The 19,677-nt window shown below is 44.7% G+C and overlaps 1 protein-coding gene across 3 annotated transcripts; it reads right to left on the reverse strand.

Annotated features, from left to right (window-relative positions):
* Positions 1-818: 818 nt before the first annotated feature.
* atg16l2 (ATG16 autophagy related 16-like 2 (S. cerevisiae)) lies at positions 819-19,515 on the reverse strand. Of its 3 annotated transcripts, XR_012599086.1 has the most exons (19): positions 19,118-19,515; positions 17,052-17,109; positions 16,887-16,965; positions 15,110-15,183; positions 14,729-14,980; positions 14,573-14,638; positions 14,335-14,424; positions 14,187-14,240; positions 13,998-14,103; positions 13,536-13,641; positions 13,362-13,432; positions 13,203-13,274; positions 12,982-13,102; positions 12,803-12,908; positions 9,944-10,096; positions 9,814-9,861; positions 7,237-7,338; positions 4,205-5,041; positions 819-1,064 (listed from the first exon to the last, which is right to left on the reverse strand). XR_012599086.1 is itself a non-coding variant. In XM_074678949.1 (18 exons), exons 1-18 carry the CDS (start codon positions 19,290-19,292, stop codon positions 4,948-4,950), a joined length of 1,824 nt encoding a protein of 607 aa, XP_074535050.1. In that variant the 5' UTR covers positions 19,293-19,515; the 3' UTR covers positions 1,392-4,947. The 3 variants fall into 3 exon arrangements, 2 of the variants coding, with proteins under 2 accessions (XP_074535050.1, XP_074535049.1); XM_074678949.1 differs by lacking the exon at positions 819-1,064 and having other exon boundaries at positions 1,392-5,041; positions 13,998-14,100; XM_074678948.1 differs by lacking the exon at positions 819-1,064 and having other exon boundaries at positions 1,392-5,041.
* Positions 19,516-19,677: the final 162 nt, after the last annotated feature.

Genomic DNA, 19,677 nt, shown 5'->3' on the forward strand with positions numbered 1-19,677 from the left:
CTGCCATGGCCTCTATGGACGCTCAGCCCGCAAGACTCCATTCCTCAAGAAAAGGCATGTTGAAGCTGGTTTAAAGTTTGCTAAACAGCATCTTGACAAGCCTGTAGAATACTGGGAGAATGTTGTCTGGTCAGATGAGACCAAAACTGAACTTTTGGGCTGTCATACTACAGACCATGTTTGGAGGAGAAATGGCTCTGCACATCAGCCAAAAAACACTACACCAACAGTAAAGTTTGGAGGTGGAAGCATCATGGCATGGGGTTGTTTCTCATCTCATGGTGTTGGCAAACTTCATATAATTGACGGAGCAATGAATGGAGCCATGTCTGGGGAAATTCTTGATCTGAATCTGCTGCCATCCACCAGGATGATGAAGATGAGACGTGGCTGGACCTTCCAGCAGGACAACCACCCAAAGCACACGGCAAAGTTGACTCTCAAATGGTTTCAAAAAAGAAAATCAATCTGTTAGAACGGCCTAGTCAATCACCTGACTTCAATCCAACTGAACATTTGTGGAAAGAAGTAAAGAAAAGGGTTCACCAGAGGGCACCAAAGAATATTCCAGATTTAAAGACAATCTGTGCAGAGGAATGGGCCAAAATCACACCTGAGCAGTGTGGGCCATTAGTTCAAACATACAAGAAGCTTCTGGAAGCTGTCACTGCAAACAAAGGCTTCTCCACTAAGTATTAGATGAGTCTCAGTTAGTGTGTTCAATACTTTTTTCCTGTGTTATCGTACTTCATTCACCATAATCATTATTTATGGACCTGAACGTTGTGATTTCTTTTCATGTGTGCTGCAAAGCACTCTGGGTAACTTTCTGGTTATTGTAAAGGGCTATAGAAATAAATGTTGATTGACATTGCGACATTGACATCTAGACGACATGGTGACGACGTTGCGTCTGAGTCATATTAGAGAAACTTCCTTACCCAGCAGCCTCTGGGTGTGAGGATCAAACAGGTCAAACTCTGAGGCGCAGCTGCTTCCTGTTTCTTCATTAATAAACGCAGCATGAAACATCCTGCGGCGTCTTCATCACCTCGTTTTTAAAACTGGATACACACACACACACACACACAGAGTAAAGGAGCGTCAGAGGACGGCGTGATGAAGGTCAGAGTTTATTACCGGATGTTTCACGGACAGATCAGCGTCAGAGGAAGATGAAGACGTATTCAGAAACAGCTGCTGCTCAGAGCCGACAGGTTGACCTGGCAGTTTGGACTCACCTCAGGTAAACACTTTAAAGGGTTAATAAGAAGGTGCTTCACACACACATCATTACACAGCTCAACAAAACACACTTTGACACCGGTATCAAAGAAGAGAAGAAGAAATTTCAAACCAAAGTGAATAAAAACAGACGGTTCAGAAGAGACCAGGTCACATGACGCTGCAGTGCAAACTTTAGTTTCTCTTCATCCCAATAAAAAACACAGAAATCATTTCACAACTCTCCTTTTTCCTAAATTCAGCTGCTCAGGACTCTTGATTTTACACTTCATCTCTTCATGGTCGCTTAAAAACCCCTGAAGCTCACAGAGAGCAAAGACAAGAAAACACAGCTTTAAATAAATAACACAGAGAGCAGGACGTTAGAAAGAAGAACACTGACAGATTGACAGACAGGGGGTCGGGTGAAACTTCCCTTTAACCAGAAAAACTTGTTGAGGATCAAAAATCAAGAATTTCATCAGATGAAACAGAAACTGGTCCCTTTTTGTAAAACCCGCCTGAGGACGGTGGAGTCTGAAGGCCCGGTTACTCGACAACGGCAACTTATGTTTTCAATGGAAATGGCGACGTCACGCTCCCTACCTGCAAAAACTGAAATCTTATCAAGTGTTTTTGTCTTATTTTAGGTAAAAACTGTCTTACTACACTTGATATGAGCCACATTCAACTGATCAGTCCAGAAAAATGTCTTGTTTCAAGAAGGGATAGACCGATTATCAGCTGAACCGATTATCAGGGCCGATATTTGGCATTTTGAAGCATATCGGCATCTGCCTTTTTTTTTTAATCCAACGGCTGATAGAAAACAAATTTAAAACTGCATTTTTGTGGCTCTGATGCAGCCAGTCTACTATCTGCAGCCACTACTCAGTCCCCAGCACTGTCCCACCCACAGTACCATCTGATTGGTTACAAGCAGAGCCATGGCTTGGGAAACAGCCAATCAGCAGTGCAGTTATTACAGTTGTTGCAGTTACATTGAAATTTTGGAAAACTTTATTTACTGTAGAAACCTTTACATTAAACTTTATAAAACATGCTGCTGAGCCTGGGAGCTGTTTGATAAACTCATGCTTAAAGGGATTTGAATGAAGTTAAGTGTTGGAGTTTGTATTGTTCAAAATTTTGACACTAATATTTGCACTTTGACTGCAAATCAATATCGGCTTCAAATATCCGTTTATAGGCCTCCTTGACTACAAATAATTGGTATCATTAAGATAAAAAGTTATTAAAAGATTGTTATAATTTTTTTGGGCGTGGCCACAAATGACCATCAAAGTTGGCCATTTTGCCACTTTTCTAAAATCTTAATAGCTCACCTGTATAATGTTGGATCAGGACCAAAATTCACACACATGTTCACTGTCACATCCTGATTCTATTTCTGTCATTATTTGCATTATCATTAATGCTCCATAGCGCCACCAAGGGGCTCAAAGTTTTAGCCTCCCCAGCTATTTTGAGCCACAAGCCTGAAATTTGGTAGGTATAACTATCATGCCAAGGCCTACAATAAATTGTATTATGACCATAGTCAATTCCGTACAGGAAGTTCGCTATTGGGATGCAAATCTCAGGTTTTGACGATTTTTAGCCTCAGAGGAAATGGAACAATTCCTTGGTTTTTCATCAGATCAACTCCAAACTTGGCGTGTGTATACTACACTCACTGACAATGATATGTTCTAAACTGATTTTTGCTACGTGAATGGGCGTAGCCACAAATGACGGTCAAAGTTGACCATTTTTGGCTGCTTCATGAAAACCTTAACGGCTCTCTGGTTCAGTGTTGGATCAAGACCAAAATGCACACAGAGCTTCTGTGTCACAGCCTCAGTGCATTTCTATCACTGGGGGCTCATATCTGCAGCCCGTCCAGCTACTTTGAACTAAGGGCATCAAAAGTTTTGGGCCTAGCCCTCGTGCCCAGACCTATGGCTTTTGGCTGAGCCACATTTTGCTGCTCATGCGGCGCCTGGGACATACTCCAATTGGCAAGTCTTGATCGAGCACATGTGGCGGCTAGCACACGCTCCGACTGGCTCACACAGGGTGAGGGCCCATTCATTGCTGCTTGCAGCTTCAATTGGTATCATTTTTTCTCGGTTTCAAGTTATTTAAAGACAAAACTGAGGTCTAAATTATTTGTAATAAGTAAAAAAAATCTCCCAATGCAAATTTCAAATTTGGGCGAGGCTTTACCTTTCTCGGCGTGTCTTCACCAGCTCAGTTTACATTGCTAAAGATGTGTGGCTAACTTATGCTAAAATCTATTGACAGAGCCTACCCGTTTCCACCGGTCGTACATTCCACCAATATTCAGTCTCTGTTGGCACCTAGTATCTCTCATAATTCTTCCTTGCTTCAGCCTTTTCCTCCAAACTTTTTCGTTTTCCCTGTGGAGGGTAACAGTAACAGCTTCCTGTTTTCGGTCTTCTCCGGCTGAGCAGCTAGCTGACGTGAGAGGGGTAGTGGGGAAGGAGGAGGCGGGACCATGAGAGCAGGGGAGATGGGATTGGATGGACTCATGCACAACGGAGGATCGGATTGGCTCATTAGAGATCGAACCATCAGACCATAACGGCCTCAAAACGGTGTTATTAATCATCACTAAGCTTCCAATTCGCAGACCACAGCTTTATATCTTGAAACAAGACATTTTTCTGGACTGATCAGCTGAATGTGGCTCATATCAAGTGCAACAAGACAATTTTTACTTAAAACAAGACAAAAAAACTTGGAAAGATTCAGTTTTTTTAAGTGCCACTTCACGACAAGACAGTTATAGCGCCACCTACAGGCCTGGCATGCTTACTACAGTGTTTCCATGAAAATTCAGATTTTTTTTTTCCTTTGTGTTTTTGCGTTTTGGGGTGAAACGTCGTCATGTAAATGGGGCCTGAGCTCATAGTCTGATTTCTGAAGCTGCGTGTAAACACACTGACAGACTCACATCAGGTCTTCCTGCAGCTAGGTCTGGCTTTGGAGAGGGATCTGGGTTTTGTTGTGTTGAGACTTTGGAGCGTCTGACTGCAGACGTTTCTCTTTGAAGCCGCTGACTTCACTCTTCAAAGGGCCGAGCAGAGGATTACAGCGACGCCTTTTAAATGTAAATCCAGCGCTGAGAGCAGCAGAGGAGCCACACTGCAGCAGCTCAGACGGCCTGCGCTCTTCTTCTACACTTCTGGACAACGCTCTGCCACAGTGATGTGACTCTCGTCTGTGCAGAGATCTCGTTTCAACACGTTTCTGTCGAGAGCACGCGAGCATTTCTCAGTTTTCCTTGCAGAAGAAGAAAACAGGCGGCTCTACAGGCCTCAGAACGTAACACTCTGCTCTGTCGTGGAAAAGCAGAAAGCAGCTGCAGCGGGACAGGAAGTAGTGCATGAAAACCACCTGAAAACATCCAGCGACTTTCAAAATAAAACAGACGTTTTAGTTTCATTGTCTTTCATCGTCTCCTGGTTCCCTTTGTTAAATCCTCGATGGTTCCTGTCAGAGAAAGCTTCTTTAAACTGGACACTCTGCGTAAAAGCTCCTGCGCTTGGTTAGAAAATGTAAACACAATAAAAGCACCACGTAGAAAGTTCCAGGTCCCTGTTGCCCCGAACAGAAACCAGCGGACAGAAGTTATTTCACCGCCCTCACAGCGTCCGTCTGACAGTGAAAACATGACCTCTGTGCTGATTGGCTGTTTCAGAAGTCACTCCAGAGGACGGCCAGCCGACTTTTGTCCACGCTGACGACGTATTCGCCGGACAGAGACCAGGCCACGGCGCTGATGGATGAGCTGAAGAGAGACAGAGGAAGAAGAGGGGGGTCGTACTTTACTTTGAGTTCACGTGGAGTCCCTCAGAGAAACATCCTGGGGCCACTGCTCTTCCATCAAACACTCTTTAGAGAGATTTACATGAACACTTCAACATCTGATGATCCCTGTTTCAGCATCTCTAACACCTCATCCTGACGTTAGCTTAGCTGAAGCTGTTAAATGTTGCGCTGGACTCGTCTCGGGGAAACATTTGATTGGATCAAAGTGTCTCTGTGTCTTTCTAAACTTCCTCAAAGTGTCGACCAAAGCAACATGCCCTCCCTGATGCTGTGGTGTCAGGATACTTAAGCCCCGTTTTTTAGCAGGGTACACTGTGTCGCATTGCTTTGGCATTACACTATTATGTTACTGATGCTGCTATCAGCACCCAGCTTACACACCACCTACCACAAGGGGGCACAGTTGGCTGTGGAAACTCAAACAGGTCCAGGCTTAACCGAGCCAACTTGTACCAAACCGTACTGATCTCAACCGGACTGCTTGGTGGAAACGGGGCTTTGATCAAGTTATTATTAAAGGGAGTTCAGGAGGAAGCTGGGACATAAGTTTAAAGTCAGTTTCATTAGAGTCCTGAAGAACTTTCAGCTAAAACTGACATCCAATCGTTTCCTGTGACATCTGCTAAACAGGAAACATTCAAAGTGAACGGAATAATTCCTCCAAAGGAATTCAATGTGTCTCTAAGATTTGGCTCCAACACAAACTTTTTTAATCTCTGACTGAGTTTAAGGCAGTCATAAACTTTCCAGGAGCAGGATTTATCCGAATAGATCAACCTGACAGCATGACAAGATTTCTCCACATTTAGCTCTAAAACATCGCTTTTTCTGCAGAGTTAGAGAAATATTTGTGAAATGTATTTTTCAAATATTATATCTAAATGTTGAATATTATTTATAAATGTTATAAATTAGTGTCCAGATTCTAAATATTTAGCTACATTTCCAAACATTTAGTTTCATTTTAAATATTTAGCAAAGATTTATGAATCTTAAGCAAAAAATTCAAAATGTTTGCTAAGATTTCTTAATATGAGGTACGATTTTTAAATATTTAGCTAAAATGCAAATTCAAACTCCCTGCCGCAGGTACCAAAATAAAAGTTGGAGGAAGTGATTTTAGGAACGTCAAGCTCTACCGCTTCGATGTCGGCCACAGCAACGTCACAGCACTTGGTACGTTTATTTTCTAACAGCTGATTTAGCCGACTGTGTTTGACTTTCTCAAAATCCGCTTGGCTAAATCGCTTACTCTAACTTTTATTTTGGTACTTCTGGTTGGTGGGAGTGTGAGCTTGCATGTTCGCTAAATATTTAGAAATTTTTCTTGATGATTGAGAAATCTTTGATTGTGTTCTTTGATTTGGTTGATATTTGATTGAATCTTTGAAAGATTTCTAAGATTTCTACATCTTAAGGTACGATTTCTAAATATATAGCCAACATGCAAATTCACATTCGTAGAAATCTTGCCTTCATATTTAGAAATCATAGCAAATATTTAGAAATCTTTGCTTAAGGTTCATAAATATTTAGTCTATGCTAAGTATGTAGAATAAAACTAAATGTTTAGAAACGTAGCTAAATATTTAGAATCAGGACATTCATTTATAACACTTATAAATGACATTCAACATTTAAATACAACATTAGACAAACATTTTTCACCGAAATTTTTCTAAATCTGCAGAAAAAGGGATGTTTTAGAGCTAAATGTGGAGAAATGTTGTTGTTTGTAGTGTGTGCAGCTTTACAATCAGCGCCCCATACAACAAAACATTCAGTCCTACCATGTCTCTAACCTCTAACTACTCTGTTATTTTTTATGTATTAATGTTAAAGAAAGTATCTCTGATTCTGATTTCTCAGATTTTCCTCCAAAAAGCTCCAAATGTTTATCAACAACACCTGTAAAGTTCAGTTATCTGTGTATGGCAGCTTCTGGAGTCCCTCAGGGTAGAGTGACGGGTCCTCTCACATTTCTACTGAATCCTCAAGGGAGGAATAAAACAGCACGTCTTCTCTCCCTGGTTTTAACTATTTCTTTTTCCTGTTTTGGTTTATTTATTCTGCGCATCAGATGTTGCTTTGACTCTAAGATGATTTAAGGTGAATCAGGAAACATTAATAAAGAGCCTATCTGAGGTTTCTTACCTGTGTTTGTCCGGTAGGCGGGTCTCCAGGTTGCCGGTAGAGGCGTTCCAGATGTAAACGGCACCATCAGCTGATCCGGCAGCAAGGAAGCAGCCGTCCGGACTGCAGAGAGGACACATGAGACTTCAGGTGAACTGGTTCAGGGTCACAGGGACACCAGGAGCTTTGGGTTCTTTAAACCATTGAGCCACATTTTAAACAACAGAGCAGCTGCACCGTCCAGCCTGCTCTGGTTTTCTGCAGGATCAGAAAACTGGTCCCCAGATCAGATTAGGCTTTAATTCATCTCACAAACAGAGACATGAGCAGAGGAGCTGCAGCTCTCCTCTCACAGGTGGAGCTCAGGATCAAACCCGAAACCTCACAGCAGCTCTGTGCTCTGTTTGCTGTCTCAGATTACTCAGAGGGTCTCACATTACTCAGAGGGTCTCAGATTACTCAGATTACAGATTAGAGAGGAGATTTAAGAAATCACCTCACACCCAGCGTTGGTCTGACACATCCTGTATCACCGTGTGGCAACAGATAGGTTAGGATGATTTAGCAGCTGCGCCTGATTAGTGAGAGCTCAGCAGGGAGCTGGATTCTGTGTGTGTGTGTGTGCGTGTGTGTGTGTGTGTGTGTGTGTGTGTGTGTGTGTGTGTGTGTGTGTGTGTGTGTGTGTGTGTGTGCAGAAACACCTTTTGATATCTCGTGTTTCTCTGTCACTCAGCATCCCTGTTCAGCTGTTGTCATAGAAACTAAGCGTGCAGCATCTCATCCCTCTGAGCTCTGGTCCTCCAGTCACACACACACACACACACACACACACACACACACACACACACACACACACACACACACACACATACACACACACACACACACACACACACACACACACACACACACACACACACACACACACACACGCACAGATCTGAATCAGGTAATAATCTCTCTCTCTCTCACACACACACACCTTGTAATTGATCTAAAGGATCAGATTAAATGCAGTTTTTCTGCAGGACTCAGATCTGGTTTTTAACGGTGTGTGTGGTCTTTAAGAAGCGACCTCGTGTGGTCACTCAGGGAACTGCAGTTTGTAACGCTTGGTGTAACCTCAGAGGAAACAGGAGCAGCTGAATTAAAAATGATTTAGTTATTTAGTGACAAAAAAACATAGAGCAGTGTCTGTCGAGTTTCCGTTTATCTGTCAGGACCTGAGGTACCACGTTACGGTACATCATGTGATGCAGTGTGTCAACATCCCCACATGCTGAAGTGTCCTCAAGCAAGGCATGAAGCTCTGAGCTGCCCCCCTGGTGGCCTGGTGTGCAAATGAAACTGACAAGGGTAAAGAGATTAGAAAATGAGGAGATGAGGAGATGATGAGAGAAGGAGAGAAAGGGTGGGAAATATATGACTAGGAAGCGAGGAAATGAGATGAGGAGAGAAGGGGCTGAGAATTTGAGGCTAAGAGATGAGATGAAGGGATAAAGAGATGAGAATATGAGACAAGGAGATGAGGAGCTTAGACTTAGGATGAGACAGTATAAGACGAGGAGAGGAGGATATGAGTTGAGAAGATGAGATGACTGGGAGTTGAGGAAAAAGATGAGAAGGGGAGGTGCTGAGACTATGAGGCCAGGAGATGAGACAAGGAGCTGAGAACATGAGACAAGGAGTCTAGGAGAGAAGATGAGATGATAAGATGAGGAAAGGAGGGGCTGAGTTTAAGGGGCCAGGACAGGAGGAGATGAGAATATGGATAGGATGATATGAGTTAAGGAGATACGATGAGGTGGGAAGGGGTTGAGAAAATGAGTTGAGACTGAGATGAGGAGTGAAGGAGCTGAGATTAGGAGTTTAGGAGATAAAATGAGGAGAGGGAGGGCTGAGGATATGAGACTAGGAGTCAAGGAAATGAGATAAAAGGATGAAGAACTAAATTATGAGACTAGGAGATGGGGTAATAACGTAAGAATAGGAGAATATGAGACCAGGAGATGAATACATAAGATGAAGGAATGAGGATACAAGATGAGGAGCTGAGAATATGAGACTAGGAGTTTAGGAGATAAAATGAGGAGAGGGAGGGCTGAGAATATGAGACTAGGAGTCAAGGAGATGAAATAAAGGGATGAAGAGCTAAATTATGAGACTAGGAGATGAGGTTATGACATAAGGATAAAAGAATATAAGACCAGGAGATGACTACATAAGACAAAGGAAGGAGGAGACAAGATAAGGAGAGGAGGAGCTGAGAATATGAGACTAGGAAATGACACTAGGCGCCTCTATCAGCCCTGTACAGTCTCTTTGCTCATCCTTAGCGAGGTTTTAGGAGCTGGTGTGTTAACCCAGACTGAACTCTGTCAGCACAGACTGAGAAACCTGATTGTCTGAAACATGAGCACTAAAACTTCCCATAATGCATCACTCTCTGTGAGAATTACTCCCCGTTGAGACAGTTTATCTGATGCTGTTATCGTCTGCGGTTTCACTTTAACTCCGAGCTCTGCTGAGCGTCCAGAGAGGAGCAGAGTCGGGGTTTAGGGACCTGGACTCATGAGTCAGACCTGCAGAGGAGCTCACCTGATCACTGCCTTGGTGCTGTCGCTGCCACATTTGAAGCCTTCAGCTCTGAGGGGGACAGACAGAGCATCAGGATCACGAACACACTCACACACTCTCACACACACCATTCCCACCTGAACAGGTCTACCTGAAGCACATGCGCTCGTTGCTCCGCCTCCTCAGTTCCACCAGCTGGAGGCAGTCGTCACGGCAGCAGCTGAGCAGCTGACGGTGGTCGGAGCTGATGTCCAATGAGGTGACTTTACCCTGAGCAGGAAGCTCCTGAACGCAGCCCACCGTCCTGAGAGGACACACACACACACACACACACACACACACACACACACACACACACACACACACACACACACACACACACACACACACACACACACACACACACACACACACACACACACTTGACTTTCTGTAACTGCTTTGTTTCAGCTCCCTGAAGCTGCTGGAGAATAACACCTTATCTCCTCACGTCCTTGTCCCCTCCTTTCCTCTCCTAATCTCATTTGCTACTAAACTTCTCATTACGTCAGCTCCTGGTCTAATATATTCAGGTCCTTTTCGCAATTTCTCATCTCCTTGTCTCCTTCTGTCTGCCTATCTCCTCATATCCTGGTCACATATTCTCATCTCCTTGTATCCTCATTTCATTATGCACTTTTCTTCTCATCTCGTCTCTTTATCTTCTCATCTTCTTTTCTCATTTCCTCTTCTCGTCAGCACCAACCCCTTTCCTCCTTTGTCCCCTTAGAGAAAAAGCTCCCAATCTTATCACCTCATCACCTTGTGTCCTTGTCTCATCTCCCTGTCTCATCTCCTTATCTAATCTCATTTTCTAATCTCCTGTCATCTTTTTCCCCCTCTTGACTTTTTTCCTCGTCCCAGCACCTTATCTCCTCATCTTCTCCTCTCATCTCCTTCTCTTCACTCTTTATCTCATTTCCTCATCTTATTTCTCATCTCATCTCATCTCATCTCATCTCATCTCATCCCATCTCATCTCATCTCATCCCATCTCATCTCATCTCATCTCATCTCCTGATCATGTGATCAAACAGAGTAAATTCTTTAAGTTTCGTTACAGTGGCATAAGCAGATGTTTATAACTCTGGCATGAAGAGGACAGTAAGCGACCATCAGCATCATATTCAAATTAAGCATGGATCTTAGCGCCCCCCTGTGGCTCCTCTCAAAGTGTGATGCTGTCAGAGAGTGAGGGGACGATGCCGCTGTGTGATTGGAGGACAGAGCTGTCAATCATCAGCCAGTTCAGCCTAAAGAGAAAGGGATGGGATAGGAGGGGGTGAGCTGTAGCAGTTGCTAGGTAACAGAGGGAGCGGTGGGTTGCCGTGGTGATGGAGGGTTGAATGAATGAAGAGTGTGAGACTTTGCGCTCAGTCAGAGACGGAGAGGAAGGAGTCCAGAGCCCAGGTGAATCTGGATCAAAGGATTCCTGAGAGTCCTGAGAATGAAGAGGTCGCTGTGAGACCTGAGGACAGAGAGCAGGACAGAGGGGGCGCTAAAGTCCTGAGTGCCTGACTGAGCCTCATCCTGCTAATTATCCCAAACTCGTCAGCTGTCATCGTGATGACTCTACTTCTCTGGATGAAGAGCTCCTCTGCTTCTGCTAATCACTTCCTTTTTCATTTTCACAGTCTGATTTTTCCAAGAGAGCAGAAATATGCTTCCATAACCTCCAGCAGAGGATGACGGTTCATCTATTTCTGACAGGTCTCAGTTTCACTGTTGTCCATAGAAGGGCACAGATGCTTCACTTCAGTAAAACAACACGATACAATTAAAAAATTAACTGATTTTTTGCGAACCACTGGTTTGAATGATAGTAAAGTTTGCTAGAATTAAATCACCTATGGACAGTCTCAGTTTCACTGTAAATGTACTAAGACACACAGATACTTCACTCTGAAATGAGCGATATCTTTCAAAGAAACTCTGATTTTCTTCTTATTTACTCTAATGAAAGGGTGTAAAGTTTGAAAAAAATCCCCCTGAGTAGGAACAGTGGTGAGTCTCAGCTTCACTGTAACATTAAGCCACACAGAGGCTTCACTCTGAAATGAACGGGATCATTCAAAGAAACTCTGATTTTCTTCTTACTTACTGTAAATAAAGGGTGATAAGGTTGATGAAATCCCTCTCAGCAGGAACATTTGTGAGTCTCAGCTTCACTGTAAACAGGAAGCCACACAGAGGCTCCACTCTGAAATGAACGGGATCTTCAAAGAAACTCTGATTTTCTTCTTATTTACTGTAATCAAAGGGTTTTAAGTTTGACAAAATCCCTCTGAGTGGGAACACTTTTGAGTCTCAGCTTCAATGTAAACAGGAAGCCATACGGACGCTTTACTCTGAATATGAAACTGAAAAACCATTAGATGGAAAAACTAGTTTGCTTCTAATCTACTGTGATCAGAAGACGGTAAATTCCCCAAGTAAGAACAGTTAATGTGTTTGTGGTGGGTCTCAGCTTCACTGTTAACAGTAAGTCACACTGAAGCTTAACTTTGGAAATCTGGGCACAAATATGTAAACAAGTTTATTGCTTTTATCCCATTTGCTGCAAATATGTTGTAAATTTTTCCAAAATGACAATATCTGTGGTGAGTCTCAGCTTCATTGTAAACAGTAGGTCTCACTGAGGCTCTGGCAAGTTTAGATATGATTAAATTAAAAACAAACTGATTTCATGATGATTTCCCCCAGCTCGAAACTCTCCTGAGCACCAAGCAGCCTGTTTGAGGCAAGTCCCAGCTTCACTGTAAACAGTCCCAAAGAGGTCTGTTAAAGTGGAGGGCACAGTCTGACTCTGTTTTTAAAGAGTTCACATGTATCTCAGAGTTTGACCTCCTGCTGTTGCTCTCCATACAGACTGATGTTCCTGCTCACACCTGATTGGTCAATTCTCCTTAGACTGAGACAGACGTGGTTTTTCAGATCAGGGAGGTGATACCTGTGTAGGTAAGACAGTTACCTGGTGTCCCACACTCGGATCTTACAGTCGAAGTGCCCGCTGATGATGCAGTTCTCCGAGCAGACCAGGTCGCTGCAGAACGAGGCCACTTCAGACACCTGCACACCTGCACAGGTAAGTCCAGGTGAGGCATGACGCAGACACAGGTATGATGTATGAGTCACTGACCAGTTACTCACAGGCAGCTCGCTGCAGGTCCCACAGCCTGATGGTTCTGTCTGCACTGCCTGTCACCACCTGGTGCAGCAACGTGCTGAACCTCGCCGCCGTGACCTTCCTGCTGTGACCTGTCAGAGTCAGCTGACACACAGGTGAGACACACACAGGTGAGACACACACAGATCTCTGAGCACGAAGCTGACACTCTATGGAAGTTGTCCGTGTTGTCCATCATAGTTACCTTAGGAACAGAATTGTCCAGCCGCCACAGCAAGGCGGACTTATCGTAGGAGGCGGCGAGGATCCTAGAGCCCTGCAAACGACCACAGAGGTCAAAGGTCAGAGGTCAAACTAACTGTGATAAACATTTAGGGTGAGAGGTCACAGACGTTTGAGTTACCGCAGGGTCAAAGTCGATGCAGGTGATCCCCTCTGTGCTGCCGTCCAACGTCGCTCTGTGAGACAGAGAGCCTGAGGGGGGAGGAAGAGAGGAAAGGGAGGAAGGAAAGAGGAAAGATAAATAAGGGGAAAGGGAGTAAAAGAGGAAACACCAGAGGAAGAAGGAGCAGTTTACCTCCTCTGACCTCCCACAGCTTGATGACTCTGTCTGTTCCTCCCGTGGCCAACAGGTCAGAGCTGGAGCTGAACCTCACCGCATTGATGCCTTGCTCATGAGCCTCCTACGGTGAGTCAGAGAGAGGTTTGTGTTCATAAATGTTTTTGTTTTTAAATGAGTTTCTGTGTTTGAGTCAATTTGAGATTCAGAGAAGAAGAAACAGAGACGAAGAGCTGATGAGGAGACGAGTGGAGGATGTAACCTGCAGAGAGAGATGCATGATGGGTAAAAAGACACAGACAGAGGAGCTCTTTGTAAACACACACAAACACTGAGTGTGTGTGTGTGTGTCAGAGGCAAACAGCAGAGTCATAGTTGATCACATTCAGCCTGTCACACACTGACTGTCCTGCAGTTTGACTTCTAACCACAGGGGGGAGACAGAGATCACCGCAGTGTGTGTGTGTGTGTGTGTGCTACCAGGACTTGTCGGGCTCTTGCAGGGACTCTTGCGGACAGACAAAACCCCACAGGGATCATCAGATCCTCCTCCTGGCTGCACACAGAGTGGCCCCGCCTCTTCCTGCTGACATCACACAGTCACATGACTCAGGCAGTGTGTGCAGTGTTTGTGTAGGAGAAGAAGAAATGATTGACAGGAGGACTTACTGAAACAGCTCTCTGATGGAGGAAAGGATCCTCGGGGACGTTGCTGACGCTGACCTGTGGGAGGAACAGAAACCGTCAGCTGATCAGTGACTTTGTTTACAACAATCAACAATCAGAAATAAACAATAATCGTGTGTGTGTGTGTGACCTGAATAGTCGTGTGTGTCCCCTCTCATTGGACTCGTTCTGCTCCTCACTCTTTGGAGACGTGGATCTGGAGGTGGGAGCGCTTGAGCAGCTGGGACAACATCACAGGAAACAGCTGATTGTAAAGGACTACCAAAATAAAAGCCCTTATGCAGACAGGTGTGTCAGCTTAACACTACAAGCAGTACCAGCTTCCTCCAGAGGGGGCGCCAAGATCACCCTCCTCACAGAGCACGTACCTGTCTATGGTGACCTTTGACCTGGCAGCCGACTGCAGCTCCTTCTGCAGGTGAGCCTCTCGAGCTCTGATGAAGACACACACATAAGTGATGATGTCACATGACAGTTTGTCTCTGAACCAATCAGAAGAGACCACAGTGATTGCGTTCTGGTACCTGGACCGACGTTCATTGCGGTTGTTCATACGAGCGGCAGCTTGTTGCTTCATGTGGATCATGTCCTCCAGCAGGTGTCCCCCTCTCACCTTCCCCTCCCTAAGCTCCGCCTCCGCCTGGCTCTGTCGCTGCAGCAGGGCGTCATACTCCGCCTTCAATGCTGTGTTCTCCTCCTGAACCTGTGCCACCCGCTCCTGCAGCTCCTGACGGGCATTGAACGCACCTGTCCAAAGCCGCTCTGCCTCTGACAGGCTGAGAGAAAGAAAGGGAAAGAGAAAGCAGAAAGTTCAAAGAACAAAAATATTTCCACGATCATCATTTCATCTGTTTCTGGAAGAACAAGTGGACAGGCAGGCTCAGGTGTGTGTGTTTGTGTGTCACCTGGCATGCTGCTCCTCCAGAACACACTCTTTGATTTTAATCTGCTGCTGCAGCTCCACCACCTGATAGGCCAGCTGAGGAGCAGAAGAAGAGGTGAAGTCAGATGAGGTCAAAGATAGGGAACAGGTGAGGTCCAGGGTCGGGTGATCAGGCAAGGTCAAAGAAAAGGGGTCACTTGCAGTAGTATGAGATCAGGTAAGGACAGGGGTCAGGTGTGGTCGAAGAAAGGGAACAGGTGAGGTCAGGTGAGAGCCAGGGTCAGGTGTTACAGTGAGGTCAAAGACAAAGGTCAGTTGCAGTGATATGTGGTCAGGTGAAGACAGATATCTGTTGAGGTCAGTTGAGGACAGATGAGGTCAATGGTAGGGAACAGTGATCAGGTGAGGTCAAAGATAGGAAACAGGTGAGGTCAAGTGAGGTCAAAAATAGGAAACAGGTGAGGTCCAGGTTCAGGTGCTCAGGTGAGGTCAAAGTTAAGGGGTAATTTGTAGTAATATGAGGTCAGGTGAGATCAGGTGAGGACCATGGTTTGGTGAGGTCAAAGAAAGGGAACAGGTGAGGTCAGATGAGAGCCAGGGTCAGTTGTTTAGGTGATGTCAAAGAAAAGGGTCAGTTGCAGTAATATGTGGTCCGGTGAAGACAGATGTCTGGTGAGGTCAGTTGAGGACAGGTGAGGTCAATGGTAGGGAACAATGATCAGGTGAGGTCAGAGATGGAAGACAGGTAAGGTCAGGTGAAGTCAAAGATAGGAAATAAGTGAGATCAGGTGAGGTCAAAGATAACAAAAGAGGTCAATTGAGGTCAAAGATATGAAACAGGTGAGATCCAGGGTAAGATGATCAAGTGAGGTCAAAGAATAGGGGTCATTTGCAGTAATATGACGTTAGGTGAGGACAGGTGAGGTCCAGGGTCACTTGGCATCAGGTGAGAACAGGGGTCAGGTGAGGTCAAAGATAGGCAACAGGTGAGGTCAGGTAAGAGCCAGGGTCAGCTTTTTAGTTGAGGGCAAAGAAAAGGATCAGTTGCAGTAATATGAGGTCCGGTGAGGACAGATGTCTGATGAGGTCAGTTAAGGACAGATGAGGCCAGGTTTGGTACAGTATTGATGACTGTTGTTCTCAGCTCAAACTTTTTTGGTGTTTATCCAGCTGTGATGTCATTTCCTTTAACGCCTGTGGAACCTAATGTGTTGTTTGCTTTGCTGCAGTAGCCACAGTATGATAGATTAAAGCTTCTCTAAGGGAAGTTTGGTTTCTGTGGATGTGGCGCCCCCTGTGGACTAAACTTCAGGTGTTACACCAGGTAAACATTTCTTTCTGTGAACTGAGCTCTGCAGCTCGTTGCTGAAGTGTCCCTCAGGGTGAGGACAGGTTCCCTTAGCTTCCCGAGTCTGTTTCAACTTCCTGTTTGACCCCAGGTGTGTTTGGGACCATTAGCATCAGGAGCTAATCTCTGTCTTAACAGACAGACGCTGGTTTTCTGAATAGAGTCTGGTTCAGGGACCTGAGGTGAGCTCAGAGGAATCCTAACACACCATCACATGTTCTTCATTCTCTGTCTGAGCAAAGCAGCTCACACACACACACACACACACTCCACAACATCCACATGACCGTCACAGGACACACACAGTACCTGGTGTGAATACCTGTCAGCTAAAAACCAATCAGAGGACACACACCTTCAGTTTGATCACCATAACCACATTTTCAACAATGACCTGTTCAAACACACATGTTGAGCAGGTGTGTGTTGAGCAGGTGTGTGTGCTGCGTACCTCTCCTGTCGTCTTCTTGAGCTGGTTGTTCTGGTGCAGCAGAGAGGAGAGGGAGTTGCTGCTGTCAGAGGAGGGACGTCTGGGTGGAGGAAACAAACACAATCATGAACTCCATCACCATCACACACACAGACACACACAGACAGCACAGGTGTGCTCATGTACCTGGACGTGCAGCTCAGTATCCCTTTGGCCATGCTGCTTTTCTCCAGCAGCTGAGTGTCTGGAGGAACAGAGAGGGCTAAAATGTTAGCTTCTGTTAGCATCACAATAGTAAACAATGTGTGGATTAAACAGAAGCTGCTGTTAGCATCATGGTGGTTAGCATTGGGGCTTAAACTTTAGGTTTTGTTAGCATCATAATGGTTATCTATGTGACTAAAAAATTAGCTTCTGTTAGCATCACAAAGGTAAACAGTGTGTGAATTAGAAGCTCCTGTTAGCATCATGGTGGTTAACATTGTGGCTTGGACATTATGTTTAATAAGCATGTTATTGATCAACATTTTGGCTAAAACTAAAGCTTCTGTTAGCATCATAATGGTTATCTATGTGACTAAAACATTAGCTCCTGCTAGCATCACAATGGTAAACAGTATGTGGATAAGAAGCTCCTGTTAGCATCATGGTGGTTAACATTGTGACTTAAGCATTAGGTTTTGTTATTATGATACTGAATAACATGCTGGTAAAAACTTAAGCTTCTGTTAGCATCATAATGGTTATCTATGTGACTAGAACATTAGCTTCTGTTAGCATCGCAATGATAAACAATTTGTGGATAAGAAGCTCCTGTTAGCATCATGGTGGTTAACATTGTGACTTAAAAATTAGGTTTTGTTAGCATCATAATGGTTATCTATGTGACTAAAACATTAGCTTCTGTTAGCATCACAATGGTAAACAATTTGTGGATTAGAAGCATCCGTTAGCATCATGGTGGTTAACATTGTGGCTTCAACATTAGGTTTTGTTAGCATGACATTGATTAACATTTTGGCCTAAACATTAGCTTGTGTTAGCATCATAATGGTTAACAAGTTTATTTAAAGTCAATCTCTAAATCACTTTTGTTATCAACCTGTTTGCATCGTAAGTTAGAAGCTGGCTAATGCAATCTTAGGTTAGCATGTGGCTAGCTAGTGAACTAGCTGTAATCGTTATGCAGCAGTTACCCCTGGAGTCTGAAGATTTAGAGGGGGAGGTTAAGGCGCTTTGTTAGCATCTTTGCTAAATTATGCTAACTTAAATAACTTAATTAATCACTGTTAATAATAACTCGTCATCTGTTCAGTGTGTGCCAATAGAGAAATGATCCATTCAGGCTGAAATCATGTTTAAACCAGGTTGTAAACATGTTTATTTCTGCTGTAAAGATCATCTCTCTAAATGGATGTGTGTGTGGTTTCTGCTGTTTCTGCACACAGCCTCTAGTGGACACTCAGGGAACTGCAGCTACATCAGTACTAGCTTCATATTATTTTTCTGATTTTGAGGCCTTCTGTCTTTACCATGTGTCTGTCAGTGACTGCACGGAGCCACACGTCTGAGATTTATTAGAGACAGCTCTGTTTACCAGCAGCAGCTCACACTGAACACAGTCATACGTGAGTCATGATAACATGACATGTGTCTGTCCTGCTTCAGTCTCCACATGTGGAGGAAATAAAGGAACCTTAGAGCCAGCTGACACGGGAAGGGAAGACAGAGTTTAAACTGTCTGCAGCTGAATGTACAGCAACACCTGTGCTCACCTGAGTGGAATCAAACATTTAGAGATTAACAGGTAGAGAGGTTGACTGAATTACTGTGGATCTGTGACAGACTGGTTTCCCATATAAAGGGAAAAATAAACTTGAATCTTTTTATGTGTGTAAGTGTGTGGGTGTGTGTGTGTCACCAGGTAAGAATGAGGAAGTGCTCTTCAAACCAAACCACAGGAAATCATGTTTTCTGCACGAGCTGAAGCTTTAAAACTTAAAACAGTTCATAAAATCTGTCAGACAGGAAGTGAAGCTGCTATAAATGAATCTCAGCCCTGAGTGTGTGTGAGTGTGTGTGTGTGTGAGCTGAGATTTCAGATCTTTTATATCTCACACAGCTCACAGTGTTTGTGTGAGTCTCACTGACAGGACTTTAGAGTAATCTGAATGTAAACACACACACACACACACACACACACACACACGAACACACACTTGAATCAGATAATGTGTACTTGTCTGCCGTACAGAAGCGGATCAGGTCCTGGTACATGGCGTGCTGGTTCCGGTCCCGGTGCTTCAGCTGGCGGATGATCTCCCTCTTCCAGGTCTCCGTGGACCTGCTGCCGGCCCTGGGAGCTGAGCTCCGGCCCCCGGGTGGATCCGTCATGTCTCCGCGGGTGTTGTCTGTCACAGCGGCCATGATGCGCTCCGCCCGGGCTGCCTCATGCTGCTTCCCCGCTGACAGGCGCTCACAGACCGGCCTGATGCTGCGGACAGCTCCGCTTCAGCATTTAGCCGCTGGAGCCGCTGCTGCCATGTTGATCCCTCCTCCTTCACTCTGACTTTCTCTGTCTGTCTCTTTGTTTGTTGTTTTTTTCTGTTAACTTTCAAACTTTCTTCCCACAGACGCAACACTGACAGCGGTGACGTACAGCCAGCTGCCGGGTCTCTCAGCCAATCACCGCCCACCTTCCGCGCTTCCTGTTTTGACAGAGAAAAACATCCAGGACACGCCCCCTTACAGCCTAACCTGTTAAATACCATCTGGATCAGATCCTTAACCAAGTTCGGTTTGTCAGACTCTG

The sequence above is a fragment of the Halichoeres trimaculatus genome, unplaced genomic scaffold (genome assembly GCF_033239565.1).
Source record: "Halichoeres trimaculatus isolate MK-OKI-2021-1 unplaced genomic scaffold, fHalTri1.1 fHalTri1_scaffold_9, whole genome shotgun sequence".
Lineage (NCBI taxonomy): Eukaryota > Metazoa > Chordata > Actinopteri > Labriformes > Labridae > Halichoeres > Halichoeres trimaculatus.

What these genes read in the sequence shown, in the direction of transcription:
- atg16l2 (XM_074678948.1), bottom strand. Translation starts at nt 19,292, where the DNA reads ATGGCCGCTGTGACAGACAACACCCGCGGAGACATGACGGATCCACCC. An exon ending in GGACACACACGACTATTCAG is followed by an intron (nt 14,241 to 14,334) that starts GTCACACACACA and finishes TTCCTCCCACAG; the next exon opens with GTCAGCGTCAGCAACGTCCC. An exon ending in TCCATCAGAGAGCTGTTTCA is followed by an intron (nt 14,104 to 14,186) that starts GTAAGTCCTCCT and finishes GTGTGATGTCAG; the next exon opens with CAGGAAGAGGCGGGGCCACT.